We start from the raw sequence: 14596 nt of genomic DNA on the forward strand, positions 1-14596 counted from the left end.
GGGGTTGAATACAGTCAGGGGACAGGGAGAAGGGGTGGTTGGATGGGGAAGAGGTTCCAGGGGGGCCCTCCATACTATTTCAAAAACCCTATGCGGCCCTCAGACCAAAAAGTTTGCCCGCCCCTGGACTAGAAAATTACAGCCACGAACACCTCCTCATAGAAACAGCAAATACCATGGAACGAGCTGCTGAGTCTGTTGCATCCGAACTGTCACGAGCTTACCCTTCGCTACCATGAGAGTGAACTCCTGCCTGGAGTCCTCTGGTAGCCTGTTCTTAAACTTCATGATATTTTCCCATAGGGTGAAGTCGTAGCACAGTGATAGACCTCAATGATTCAAGAGCCAAATTAGCATTCAACATTACCCAAAAGAGCCATAGGTAGCATGAATTCATTTTTTCATTTACTTTAGAACTACATATTCATATTTAAAGAGTATAACGGGAAATATTTAGTTTCTATTGGGGTGTCAAATAATCACAGTTAACGCATGTGATTAACTCAAAAAAAGTAATCGTGGTTAAAAAAGTAATTGCAATTAATCAGTTTTAATTGCATTGTTAAACAATAGAATATCAATTTAAAAGTATTAAATATTTTGGATGTTTTTTCTACATTTTCAAATATATTAATTTCAATTACAACACAGTATACAAAGTAAAGAGTGCTCACTATATAGTATTTTTATTACAAATATTTGCACTGTAAAAACAACAAAAGACATAGTATTTTTCAATTCACATCATACAAGTACCATAGTGCACTCTCTTTATGGTGAAAGTGCAACTTACAAATGTAGATTTTTTTTTTGTTACATTCCTGCAGTCAAAAACAAAACAATGTAAAACTTTAGAGCCTACAAATACACTCAGTCCTACATCTTTTTCAGCCAATCGCTAAGACAAACAAGTTTGTTCACATTTACGGGAGATAATGCTGCCTGTTTCTTATTTACAATGTCACCTGAAAGTGAGAACAGGAGTTCTCATGGCACTTTTGTAGCTGGCATTGCAAAGTATTTACGTGCCAGATATGCTAAACATTTGTATGTCCCTTCATGCTTTGGCCACCACTCCAGAAGACATGCTTCCATGCAGATGTTCATTAAAAAAATAAATGCATTAATTAAATTTGTGGCTGAACTCCTTGGGGGAGAACTGCATGTCTCTTACTCTGTTTTACCTGCATTCTGCCATTTATTTCATTTAACAGCAGTCTTGCACGATGAGCCAGCACATGTTGTTTGCTTTAAAAACACTTTCACTGCAGATTTGACAAAACGCAAAGAAGGTACCAATGTGAGATTTGTAAAGATAGCTACAGCACTCAACCCAAGGTTTAAGAATCTGAAGTGCCTTCCAAAATCCAAGCGGGACAAGATGTAGAGCATGCTTTCAGAAGTCTTAAAAGAGCAACACTCAGATACGGAAACTACAAAACCTGAACAACCGAAAAAGAATATCAACCTTCCGCTGGTGGCATCTGATTCAGATGAAAATGAATATTAGTCGGACCACACTGCTTTGGATTATCATCGAGCAGAACACATCATCAGCACGGACACATGTCCTCTGGAATGGTTGTTGAAGCATGAAGGGACATACGAAACTTTAGGGCATCTGGCACACAAATATCTTGTGATGCCACCTACAAAAATGCCATATGAATGCCTGTTCTCACTTTCAGGTGATATTGTAAACAAGAAACAGGCAGCATTATTTCCCGCAAAGGTAAACAAACTTGTTTGTCTAAGTCATTGGCTGAACAAGAAATAGAACTGAGTGGACTTGTAGGCTCTACAGTTTTATTTTTGAATGCAGTTATTTTTTGTACATAATTCTACATTTGTAAATTCAACTTGCATGATAGAGATTGCACTACAGTACTTGTATTAGGAGAATTGAAAAATACTATTACTTTTGTTTTTTACAGCACAAATATTTGTAATAAAAAATATAAACTGAGCACTATACACTTTGTATTGGTGTTCTAATTGATGTCAATATATTTGAAAATGTAGAAAATATCCCAAACTATTTAAATAAATAGTATTCTATTAACAGTACGATTAATCGCAACTAATTTTTAATCACTTGACAGATGTAAGTTTTATATATATATAATTCCTCAACAAAATGATGAATCAAGTATTATTTTATCAAATTCAACTGGTTAATAACATAGTAAAAGCTTCCCGATTGGTTAACAAGTTAGAATGGTTAATAATTAAATCAGTGTTTTAATATGTGCTGCAAAGAGCCACAGGAGAGACATTAAAGAGCCACTTGTGGCTCAAGAGCCACGGTCTGAGTGTCACTGTCATAGCATCTTAGGAGAGCCTGCTGGTTAGCAATTCTTAGTTGTAGACCTCCTGTAGAATAAAGTTATTACTCACTCCTTGGCATTGATGCTTGGTGACCCTGCCTCTTGTGCTCATCAGCTGCTGTCACCACCAACACCTAGGGGCAAGTGGGGGTTGAAGCCCTTAGAAGGGGTGGAGTATCTCCTTTCTGCCCATTTTATCAAAGGCGACAGGAAAGAAGGGAATCTGCCAAAGCATTTTATCCAGTTCCAGAAGGGCTTCATTAAATCAGAAGTGCAACTCTGGAGGGTCCAGCAAAAGGTAAAATGTCCACCAGTTAGCGGAATTTCTCAGGGACCTCTTCCACGTGAAATGTCTAAAACAGAGGGCACTTTTTTAAGCAGTTCTTGGTGAGGCTTGTAATACTCTAGTGGCAGTGAATCACTCACCCATCTCTACAGCCTCATTTGATGATGAGGAAGATGATGCACCAGGATGCAGAGTCAATGGCTGGTCTGCAGGGGAGGAGCTCTCAGACTTCCAGTTGCTCAGTACCTGTACAGGTACTAGGCCTTCAAGACTGTTGCCTGTGCTGCCAATTATCTCAGTGCATCCTTGAGGAAGTCAACTCAGATGGGTGAGGAAAGCTCCTAGCAGAGGGAGGGACACCCCACGGGGTCCAAAGCGATCACTGGTATGGGGTGAGGGGATGGATCCCATGGTTGACAGACCATTGTCACTTGCAATGTGCCTATTATTGAGGTTGCCTTGACTTCCATAGAGCCCAGTGCTCTAATGGAGGACAAACTTCCCTTCTGGTATGGGACACAAAAGATCCCACTTCCAAATCTGACAAAGATGACTCAGTCCTGCAATAACGGTGGAGCAGAATCATTGTGCACTGGAGACAGTTAAGCTGAACCCAGAGATGGTGATACCAGGGATATTAATGGTGGCATGTCCCTAGAGTGTACCGGCCTCCTAGGTATCAGCAGCGGCACTGGCATCACAGGATCTTGCAGAGCTGGCATAGAGACCAGACATCAGTAGCAGCTGGAACACTTCCTACACTGCCAGAGACACCAATACCAGAGGGTTAAGTAATTCTTTGGCAGTAGCGTACACTTCCAGCATCCTCAGTACCGGGACTGGGTCTGAAACAAACTTCAGGGGTTGGCCTCGACACACCTGACACTGGCTCTGGAGTTGATTAGCCTCGCTTTGCAGCAGTGGAGCACTTAGGGGAATGTTTGCCTTCAAAGTCCGTCCCACAAATCTTTCTTTTACCTGACCTCAGTACCAAGATCTTACTGGATAAGGTACCATGTCGTTGGCAGATGTGTCTCTCTCTTCTTAGGTACGGTCGATATAGAACATGGTGCCAAAGATGGCTTGGGAGGCACACACTGCACTGATGGTCTAAGAATGTTCTGAACCCAATGGTTCTGATGAAGGGTGAAGTGCCATCCCCATAAAGAGACAGTTAAGTCTCGCTGCTGTCTTTTTTTGAGTAAGGCTTAAATTCTGAGCAAATGTGTCATCCGTCACTGATATGGGACTCCCCCAGACACTTTTGGCAGCTGGGGTATGGGTCACTGATTGGCATCAGTCTGACACATGACCGGCAAGACTTGAACCCTGGAGAACAAGGCATGGATTCAGTACCGAAAATCAAATTTGGTCCAAAAGGGACCTAACAACTGAAACCTAACTATATATTATAGCTCACTAACTAACTAAGTACTAAATGGAAAGGACTATATACAGAGAGTGAGGGAACTACACTTGCGATAGCAAGACTGAAAGTGCTCCAACCACTGTCACTGGCTGTAAGAAGGAATTGAGGGTGGATGAGGGGCAGTTCCAGCCTCTTATATTGGCAAGCAGCAGTAGAGGGTGCTCGAGCCACCCTAACGGGTACCTCTGAGGGAAAAAATTCTCCGACAACTGTGCACAAGGCACACACATACCTACAATGGAATGGACATGTACAATCACTCAAGGAAGAATGGTTGTTAGCAATGGGTCCCACTCCTCTTCAATAGTGAAAATCTCACTGCCACATTCATGTTTTCTGTAATGCTGTTGAAAATGGGATTGTCCCATTTATGATAGCTGTTAAATTGTTTAAACACTAGGTAAGAGGGGCAAGCATGTGTTTGAGGAACTCACCCATTGTTAGCACTTGATGATTTTCCTAATACATACATATATATTATATATAAACCTGTTGTCTTTATAGTTGAAGAAACATCAGTTAAAAAACTACCCTTCCGTTATAAAAAGTAAGTTAATCTACCAAATATTCTTGACATGACTCTTAAAAAAGCCAAAACTCTGGAAAAGACAAGACTTAACAGTGTAGTATTTCTCACAGTAAAGCCAGTATATTAAAGAAAAGTGACTTAATAGAGTAATTACTTATTGCAATATTGTGGAACACCAAGGAAAATATTAATCGAAGAAATACTGTGAACTTGACTATAAATCCATTCTCACCCTGAATAATGTGATTTACACTAATCTACAGTATGAGACTCACGCATAGTACCTATACCATTAGAGGCCATCTTTAAAATAGTGGTATAAAAACCTCTTCAATGGTGGGGGTGGGAGGGGTGTTTTGTTTTTTTTGTTTTGTATAGTAGTGGTGTTTTATCTCAGGAGACATGATCCCCCCCATGATATTAAAAAACAATTAAAAAAAAAAAGACAACCAGATAGAGACATAACTCCAAAGGATCCCTCAACCCAAATTCTCACTAATGAAAAGTCACAATAGTTTTGTAAAAGTGCAGCCATTATTTTATATCAACTTAAATTCTTATGTATACAGTGCACATGAATGTTAAAATATAAATGACATTACTATGAGACCCTCACTTGGAATATTAAAATACTGTTCAGTAAGAGTTGTAGCTAGAATAAAATAATCTGATAAACACAAGGACATTCGTCTAAAGGTATGAATGAGACTTAAAATTCTGAATTTCAGGTACAGTTTTAAAAATATGCTTTCAAAATGATGAAAAAACACTGAGTCTTTGCAAGGATTGAATGCGGAAGGAGAATGAAATATCTTCTCAATTCTAGGTGTCAATCTCTCTTTCAAACAGGGTTAAAGCCTAGTGGGTGAAGTAGTGGAAAGGGGGAGGGCTTGCACTGCCATGTATGTTTTGTGACTAAATAAAGAATTGTATAGTCTAACAGTAATCCAATTACTGGCACTTCAAAAATATTTAGATGCTTAATATCAGTACTAGCTATCCATATCCAACAGATAACCAATACAAACTATTACCACAATGAGATTTAGCAGACAACTTTCTTCTTTCAGTATTTAGGGTCACCCATGGATGTATAGACTTGGGCTTACACCTTCTGAAGTAACAAAGTTTCTCAAACGGAACTGTGCTTGGAGCTACAATTCAGAATGGTTACAAGTAAAGATTATAAAAGTATACACTTGTACTGTGCTTATGGTTGTATCTCTCTAACATGATTTTTCTTCCTGAGAATGATGATCTTTTGCTCTACGAACAGTTAGAGTTCCACATTCAAATACAAGTGGTATTATGATATTAACCTCCTGAGTCTGCAGTCTTCAGCAATAGCTCTCGGGGCATGAAATGTTCCCATTCATTTCAATGGAATCCAAACTTGAAGTTTAATAACTGAAATATCAACATTAAATATGCCCCTCCTCATGATTAAGAGCAAACAAATACATCACTACTGGATGACCTTGAAGCATATTGGGGCAACTGTTGAGCTAAAGAACGACAAGCTTAAGTTCCTTCAAAAATTTCTACTCACCAGAAATCACAAGCCTGCTCCCACAAATGGAAGGAAAATGGAAAACGCATATCCTCCTCAGTGATAAAACATTAACCGACTCCTGGTGCAAAATCATTTTTCCTCCCAGGACTTCCTCCATGCCAAAAGCCCCAAGTTACCTCCCACCCATAGCACTGCATTTCCGTTATTGTCAATACAAAAATCTGTGTCACTTTGAAAATTTAGACACAGAATTTTAAAAATGGATATAAAAGCCACCAGTAAGCAACACTGCAGTGACTGCATTACTCCTTTCCATATATAATTCAATTAATACGGTTTTGGATTTACTTTAAGCTGCCTCAGAATTCCTAGTTTACAGCACCAAAGAAACCAGAGGGCCTTGCCACAGCGTTTAGGCCAGAACTATCCAAAAAACAAAGGGCATTGAGTATACACAGGGATTCCATTACTCCTAAGTGAAGGCAAAACTGCAAGAGGAAAAGACATTTAAGATATGATTAAAGACTTCAATGAAACATTAAAGCTATTATCAATTTTTTTTTTTTTTTTACTAGATCCATTGAACACATTTTACGGTTTTCTGGCTGGAAAAAAAGGATATCGGATTTTTCACTTAAGTAGCACTAAGGGTATACTTATGCTGGAATGAGGAATGAAAAAATAATGCCAATTCTTAATACAAAGTGCTACCCAGCAAATGCAGACTCTTAAAATAAATTCCTCATTCAGGAAAATGCAAAGCATCCAGGTGGAAAAATTTAAGGGGGTTGCAAAGAGTTTGTTGACAGGTATTTTATAAATACAAAATTAGACCTCAGTATACTAGTTTGTATTACGTATATTATTACTAGAGCTTTGGCTAACAGACCGCTCAATCTAGCTTCCACATTTTTCATGCCCAGACACCCATATTTCCAGAGATGTCATTGGATTTGTATGTGCACATGTCAGCTCTGGTAGCTTTTGAAAGTTGCCTATAATTAGGCTTGGCAGAATTAGATTTTTTTTTTTTTTAATAATTTCAATGGATAATATTGGTTTATTTTTAAGCTTTTTTTTCAAATGTTGATTTAATCTTCAAGGCTGTGAAAATTTATGAGGGAACAAAATGGGCAGGTCAGACAATTTAATGACAGATGTTGAGATTCAAAAAAGTTAAAGCTTTATAACCATTAAACCACAAATAGTCAACACCACATGTCAAAATATACAAAGTAAATATCCTTAAATCAAACTATTAAGTTATCAAGCATTTTTTTCTTACTTTCCCTATCTGTAAAATTCAATTATTATTAATGGAAATATTTTCTCTTCGGTTTGTGCATGTATAATGAAATTGATGTTTACCGACATTTACCAATAAAAAGCTGATGCTTCCAAGCCTATCTATAATGCTCAAAAGGCCAAGAAGATTTCCTGCTCACTGAAGAAACAAAAGGTTTCCACCACCAGCCGTGCTTAGCTGAAACCTCAGACCATAAGCAGATACATCATAGCAGAAAAGTAACAGTTCTGAGCCATTTCTGCCAAGTTCCAGTCCTAAGCTTTAAAGGTACCAACAACAATATAAATTTAATTACTGTTAAAAAAAAAAAAAGCTATAACATCATAGCAGTATGTCATCTGTAAACAAAACAAACAGTGCTCTAACAAGGCTGGTATTTGTCAATTTCAGGGGACACGTGTCACAGAATCCCACTAGGTCATTAACAAGGCTATAAACACAATAGATTCCACTAAGAGCACATATCCCAAACTAGTGTTTTTCAAAGTACCAATCTAGATTTAGGAATAGCAAAACTGGACTAATGCAAAAAACCCGATTTCTCTAATTTAGAAAGGCCAGAAACTGAGACCTGGAAATAGTGCAGGTAGAACTGCAGGAATCAGTTCTGCAGGGGATGGAAGAACACATCAAGACTCTCACTAATAACCTGCTGAACTGACCATGAACCTTGGAGATACTTATCCTGAAGGACGACCCATCACTCTCACAGATCTTGGGAGACAGGCCAGTCCTTGCTTACAGACAGCCCCCCAATCTGAAGCAAATACTCACCAGCAACCACACACACCACACAAGAGAACCACTAACCCAGGAACCTATCCTTGCAACAAAACCCGTTGCCAACTCTGTCCACATATCTATTCAGGGGATACCATCATAGGGCCTAATCACATCAGCCACACTATCAAAGGCTCGTTCACCTGCGCATCTACCAATGTGATATATGCCATCATGTGCCAGCAATGCCCCTCTGCCATGTACATTGGCCAAACTGGACAGTCTCTACGTAAAAGAATGAATGGACACAAATCAGACGTCAAGAATTATAACATTCAAAAACCAGTTGGAGAACACTTCAATCTCTCTGGTCACTCGATCACAGACCTAAGAGTGGCTATCCTTCAACAAAAAAGCTTCAAAAACAGACTCCAACGAGAGACTGCTGAATTGGAATTAATTTGCAAACTGGACACAATTAACTTGGGCTTGAATAGAGACTGGGAATGGATGAGTCATTACACAAAGTAAAACTATTTCCCCATGGTATTTCTCCCCCCCACCCCACCCCCCACTGTTCCTCTGATATTCTTGTTAACTGCTGGAATTAACCTAGCTTGCTTGTCACCATGAAAGGTTTTCCTCCTTCCCACCCCTGCTGCTGGTGATGGCTTATCTTAAGTGATCACTCTCCTTACAGTGTGTATGATAAACCCATTGTTTCATGTTCTCTGTGTGTGTATATAAATCTCTCCTCTGTTTTTTCCACCAAATGCATCCGATGAAGTGAGCTGTAGCTCACGAAAGCTTATGCTCAAATAAATTTGTTAGTCTCTAAGGTGCCACAAGTACTCCTTTTCTTTTTGCGAATACAGACTAACACGGCTGCTACTCTGAAACTTGGAGATACTGAAGCTCTTGATACAATGAGACTAATGGGGGTTGGAGACATTTTTGGTGGCCTACCTATAGCTGTGGAACTCTCTGCCACAAGAACAAAGGATGACCACAAACTTGGCTCTGTCCAGAGCAAAATGCAATACCCTCTTTTTATTGCCTGCCTACAAAATTAACAGGAAAAAGAAAAATCCACTACTCTGCCATTTCAAAGATGTGGGAGAGAAGGCAGAAATCATTTTTCCTGTCTCTTAAATTCTACCTGCCCCCCCCCAGAAAGAAGGGCAAGAGAAAAATTAGGCCTACACACTGACCACTTAAGTGGTATAAAGAGGATCTTCTGTTAACCTACCCTGCAACTGGGTATTTGAACCTTGCATGGAAATTGTGACATTCACTTTGACTCATGTACTCCCTATGGAAGGTGGAGCTCCTTAACCCTTCCTTGAATACAACTCCCCCATGAAAAGGGAGGCACAAATAACTCATGACAGAAGGAACTAGTATTTGGGACAGTGTCATCCTGGGGGGAAAACTCTTGGAACAGCCTAGTTTGGAGTCAAACTTTATATTGCATTGTTTATTTTAATTGCCAATAAAAGAACCAACTTGGAAAGAAAGAGGAGTTCTATGGTAGAGCAGTATGACAACTGCCTGCTCAAATATGGATTTACGTACATATTTGTAAAACTCTCAGATACCACAACAATGGGCAAATTTAATATGATAGACTGCTTTTCAGTCAATACAAAAACAGCTACCAGTTGTTGTACTATAGGTTATGCAATAAGAATATAAAATCCAGTTAAATCCACTATTGCAGAGGCTAGATCTTCAAATCAGCAGCATCAGTGTGTTTCTAGCAACTATAAGACTTGTTCAATAATTGGAGCTAAAGATAGCAAGTTAACCACACGAGAGACATAATGCACAGGAATAAGTGATGAAATAAAACTAAGTGACTACCAAAATTACAGTAAGTGTTGACAAATACGAATTAGCCATTTTGGTGGTAACAAACAGTAAAACTGTTTGCATATCAACAAACAGTAGACTTCTAAGTGAGTATTCAGTTAAGAAAACAAACAGTTCTTGGTCAGGAAATGCGTCTTTCCATTTGCAATCCAGTTGATTCAAGAGTACGAGTAACATATGAAATAAACAGAAATATTTCTCACCTGCCAGTAACAAATTGTAATAGTAACACTCGCTCTTCTTGAGTTAGTTCTTCTACAACATCCCAGAACCACTAAATGAAAAATAAGTTTGTTTAATGGAAAATGAAAACTTTTAATTTGAAGAAAAAAAAGAAACAAATAAGGGCATATTTATAAATTTATGGTTTAAATTATGGAAATTAGCTCCGAGTCAGATTCATACCTCATTTTATTATGCGACATTCCCATCTTAAGTGATTTATAGGGATACTTTGGTTAATGTAAGTTTTCATCCAAAAATAGCAAAAGCTTTGAAGGATTAAAATACAATATTCTCCATCCATTCAGCTGGGACTTTACCTGAATAACAGGGTCTTCTCTTTCATAGCCACTTGTGTAGTCTGTATTTTTTATCCAATCACTCACATCAATTTCTGGCATACCAGACAGCAACAGCTCCTTCAGGGGGAAAAAAACCAAACAAATCTTGATTAGTCTTCTCGACAAACAATTAAGAGTGCAGTAGCCTTAATTAAAGAATAATCCTGAATGAAACCAAAACGCCTTTTCTGTTCCAATTTGCTTTTAATACTTTATTCCTAATAATAAATAAGATATCTAATTTATAATACAGGATCCTTGAGTCTCCTACATTTTAAAAAAAAGACAGGCAAACCTTTGTGCGTTATTTAATTCCACCTGCAAGTCATCAGAAGTAGAAATTTATTTACAAGCAAGTGCAGCATAAGCAAGGGAGCTAGTACCATCCTGGTACCGGAGTTCCACTAGAGCCAACCTATTCACCCGTCCTGCAGGCAAGGTGGATCTTTGCAGACTACTAGCCCTCCAATGAACAGAAATGGATTGGCTCAAAAACCTCTCTCTCTCCTTGACTGGGAAAGTCTAGTGCCACAGCTGGAGGTAGTTTTTCTTTGGCCTTCTCTCTGGCAAAGGGGAAGCAACTTTCATCCTTTTGGGCAGAGATAATCCAAATCCATATCTGCTCTACTGTGAGACAGAAGGAAAACTGGCATCTTTCTAAACAGGCTGTTCTGAGTAGAGGGATGCCAAAAATCCATTAGAGTTGGAGGATCAACCTACGGTAAGACAATGAGGAGGGGCACCATACTAATTCATTACTTCAAGACTAAAACAACTTAATATTTTAGATATGAAAGTAGAAGTCAAAGATACAGTGTCAAGCAGGTAAAAGCATTGTCTCAGCCACCAGGACCCCTTGTAATAAAACAGATTCTAAGGGGAATAGTTAAGTGTATGAGGGCTGCAAAGTTTGTCTGCACTGAACTACATATTCAACCTTACTATAAAATGCATTAGATCCCTTACATCAGAATGAGAAATCCTTTGTGTTTTATTGTTGCACAGACCTCTGATAATGGAAGAAATCCTCTTAAAAAGCATACTTGAATATTAAAAACCAAAACACTTGCATAATTGGAAGACTGAGTTGTTAATTTCATTTTGAAAGGTCTGAATCAGTTGCTATCTCTACAATAAAACCTGCTAAAGATTTTACAGGTTAAGAAATTTTAAGTCTGTAAGTGATCACCTGATATGACAGGTTTTCCTTTTTAATAATAAAATATTCTTTAAATTTTTAATATAATATTTTTGAATGATATATTAAAATATCTATGTCGGTTTTAAATTTAGAGAAGTACAGGTTAGCGGTTGTACCACAAACTACTATTCAGAAGGCCAAATTTGGAGCTTAAAGCTGTGTTTTGTTCCTTGCCCAGCAGGAGCTGAATGCATTGTGGAAAAGAGAAGGAAAGGGAGCAAAAGAGGCACAGTGTTCTTAACAGTTGTCTGACACACCTTGCTGATGCGAGGATGGAAGATCAGGTTCTAGACTGACCTCACCACCTTAATCAAGGTGACAGTGACAGAGGGGAGGATATACCTAATGATCAAAAAAGCATCCCTGAGAGGGGACAGGAGAAAAAAATGCACAGCATTTAATGAACAGCAGCAAAACTTTTGTGAAGGCCTCCAGTTAGAACTCAGTGGACTGGCAGAACAGCATAATCTACAATATGGGGGAGAGAGGGGGGTGTAATTTCAACATTCTACAAAAAATAGCAGGTATGATAAATCACAGGGCAATATTTCAACCCCTTCAGATAGTGTGTCTAATGAACTAGTGTCCCTAACATGACAACTTGGAATTGTATTTGAACTTGCATGTGTGTGCACGTGTACTATGTACACCAGGATCTTAGGTGTACATAGATAGGGGTCAGCAAGACAGGACAAAATGCTGAAGAAATTAAAGTCTGCATTTCTTTAAGAACAAGGAGCGCAAATCAATTTTCAGTGGCTTCTCTGTTCCCCCTCCAATGACACTCCAAATATGTGCACAAGTACACATACACTTTGAAGGAGAAAACATGAGAACATTTTAGAAATTTGTAACATCAGCACATGCAAGTGTTGGGTTTCACAAGTACAAATATTAGAACACATGCTGAACTTTTAAATATGTACACATATAGTGGAGGCTAGAACTCTAATTTACCCTTCAGAATAAAATAAATGGGGCAAGACTGCATAAGAAGGATTTTTTGTGGAATTTCTGCTCTGAATTTTCTGGTTTTAATAAAAGATTTGAGCGTTTAGTTTAACTACAAAACTCCAGTAGAAGTAAAATTTCCAATCTTAACTATTTTACATTAAATAATATTTAATGCTTATAGTATGATCTATATTTTTACATTCAGTGAGACTTATGCTCCTAAATCATTATGAAAATTTTACACCAAGTGACTTTGTGGCTTAGGAAGAAGGAAAGAAGAGAAACATCCAAACAGATAGGGAAACAGATCATGGAGTATCATGGAAAACAGGCAGAAAAGGCCCAGACTGGTCATTTTCTCCAAGGTATTAAGGAGGTATATATGTAGTCAGAGATGAAAAATGCAGCAACTCCACAAAGATTTTTTAGGAAAGTAAATTTGAATTTGATTCAGAGAGTAGGAAATGGGTGAAGATGATAAATAAACTAGGCAATAAGAGCGTTTTCTGAAGGGATTTATGGACACCACAAGACATATTCACTTTCTATCTTGGGTATTACAAAGCAAGACTTTACTCTTATAATGAGTGATCAATACTACCATCTTTCAGGAAAATGCTCACCTAAGGTAATCAGAGTGAATAAGGACAGACGTTTCAGAGCAGGTCTACAGAAATGAAAACCAAAGCATGGATATCAAATTATCATCTTTCAAAACACTGAGCTTTACTTCTACCTCATTACATTAGCAATGAAGTGCTGAATGCTGTCAGTTACAAATATAGGCACTGATGCTTACCAGTTCATATTCATCAAAAAGCTGTATAAGAGAAGGTGGTATGAACATATGAAATCCTTGCAAAAAAGCATTTATCTGAGGTTGAATGGCTCTTGTCATTCGAAGTTCAGTAACAAGCTGGACATACTCAGCCTGCAAAGAAAGATACTGAGAACATTAAAACGAGATATTTTATGGTAAAAATACATAAACATACATATGCACAAACATAGTCCTGCCTACATTAAGATAATCATTAAAAGTAAATTCTAGCTGCGACTTTGAATGCATCCTTCACTCACCTAACTGAGACTGGCAACTGCAGCACACATAGCCACATTTTCAAAAGGCCTCTTTAAAAAAAAAAAAAAAAAAAAAAGAGACCTACAAAGTTTGAGCAAGCACCCTTCTATTTCCTTTTTGCCCATACAAATGTATGTAGCACAGCCATATTTTGTGGGGGCACGTTTTTGGAGACTACTTACGGAATGACAGTGCAGCAGTCACAGCAGGGGTTTGGATCTAGACCAGGGGTGGCCTACCTGAGCCTGAGAAGGAGCCAGAATTTACCAATGTACATTGCCAAAGAGCCACAGTAATATGTCAGCAGCCCCCCATTGTCTCCCCCCTCGCTCCCAGCACCTCCCACCCAGCGGCAGCCCCACCAATCAGTGCCTCCCCCTCCCTCCCTCCAGCTCCCAAACAGCTGTTTCATGGCATGCAGGAGGCTGGGGGGGGGGGGGGGGGGAGGAGAGGCAACGCGAGGGCCTGGCAGGCTTAGGGGAGAGGGTGGAGTCAGAGCAGGGCCTGTGGTAGAGCCAGGGGTTGAGCAGTGAGTACCCCCAGTACATTAGAATGTTGGTGCCTGTAGCTTCAACCCCGGAGTCAGTGCCTATACAAGGAGCTGTACATTAACTTTTGAAGAGCAGCATGTGACTCCAGAGCCACAGGTTGGTCACTCCAATCTAGACCAAGAATGTTAATGGAATTTCACCATGTCATTTTCTGACTGAATGAACAATACAACCTCAACATTCTTAAAATCAGTTTGGATGGAATTTCCTTTTCTTGTTTTTTAACTAACAGGAGAAAAACAGAAGACCCACAATATGAAAATA

General features: G+C 38.8%; 1 protein-coding gene across 6 annotated transcripts in view; it reads right to left on the reverse strand.

Moving 5' to 3' along the window:
* Nucleotides 1–14596, reverse strand: part of HACE1 (HECT domain and ankyrin repeat containing E3 ubiquitin protein ligase 1) — an 89536-nt gene that overhangs the window by 5031 nt on the left and 69909 nt on the right. For 5 of the 6 annotated variants that reach the window (XM_038395466.2, XM_038395463.2, XM_038395464.2 and 2 more), the window contains 3 exons: nucleotides 13500–13631; nucleotides 10525–10623; nucleotides 10186–10256 (listed from right to left, as the gene is read on the reverse strand). In XM_038395466.2, coding sequence (XP_038251394.1) covers nucleotides 10186–10256; nucleotides 10525–10623; nucleotides 13500–13631 — 302 coding nt within the window. Of the gene's footprint in view, nucleotides 1–10185; nucleotides 10257–10524; nucleotides 10624–13499; nucleotides 13632–14596 lie in introns of those variants that run through there. The other variant, XM_038395472.2, reaches the window with a different exon arrangement.

This window comes from Dermochelys coriacea, chromosome 3, assembly GCF_009764565.3.
Source record: "Dermochelys coriacea isolate rDerCor1 chromosome 3, rDerCor1.pri.v4, whole genome shotgun sequence".
Lineage (NCBI taxonomy): Eukaryota > Metazoa > Chordata > Testudines > Dermochelyidae > Dermochelys > Dermochelys coriacea.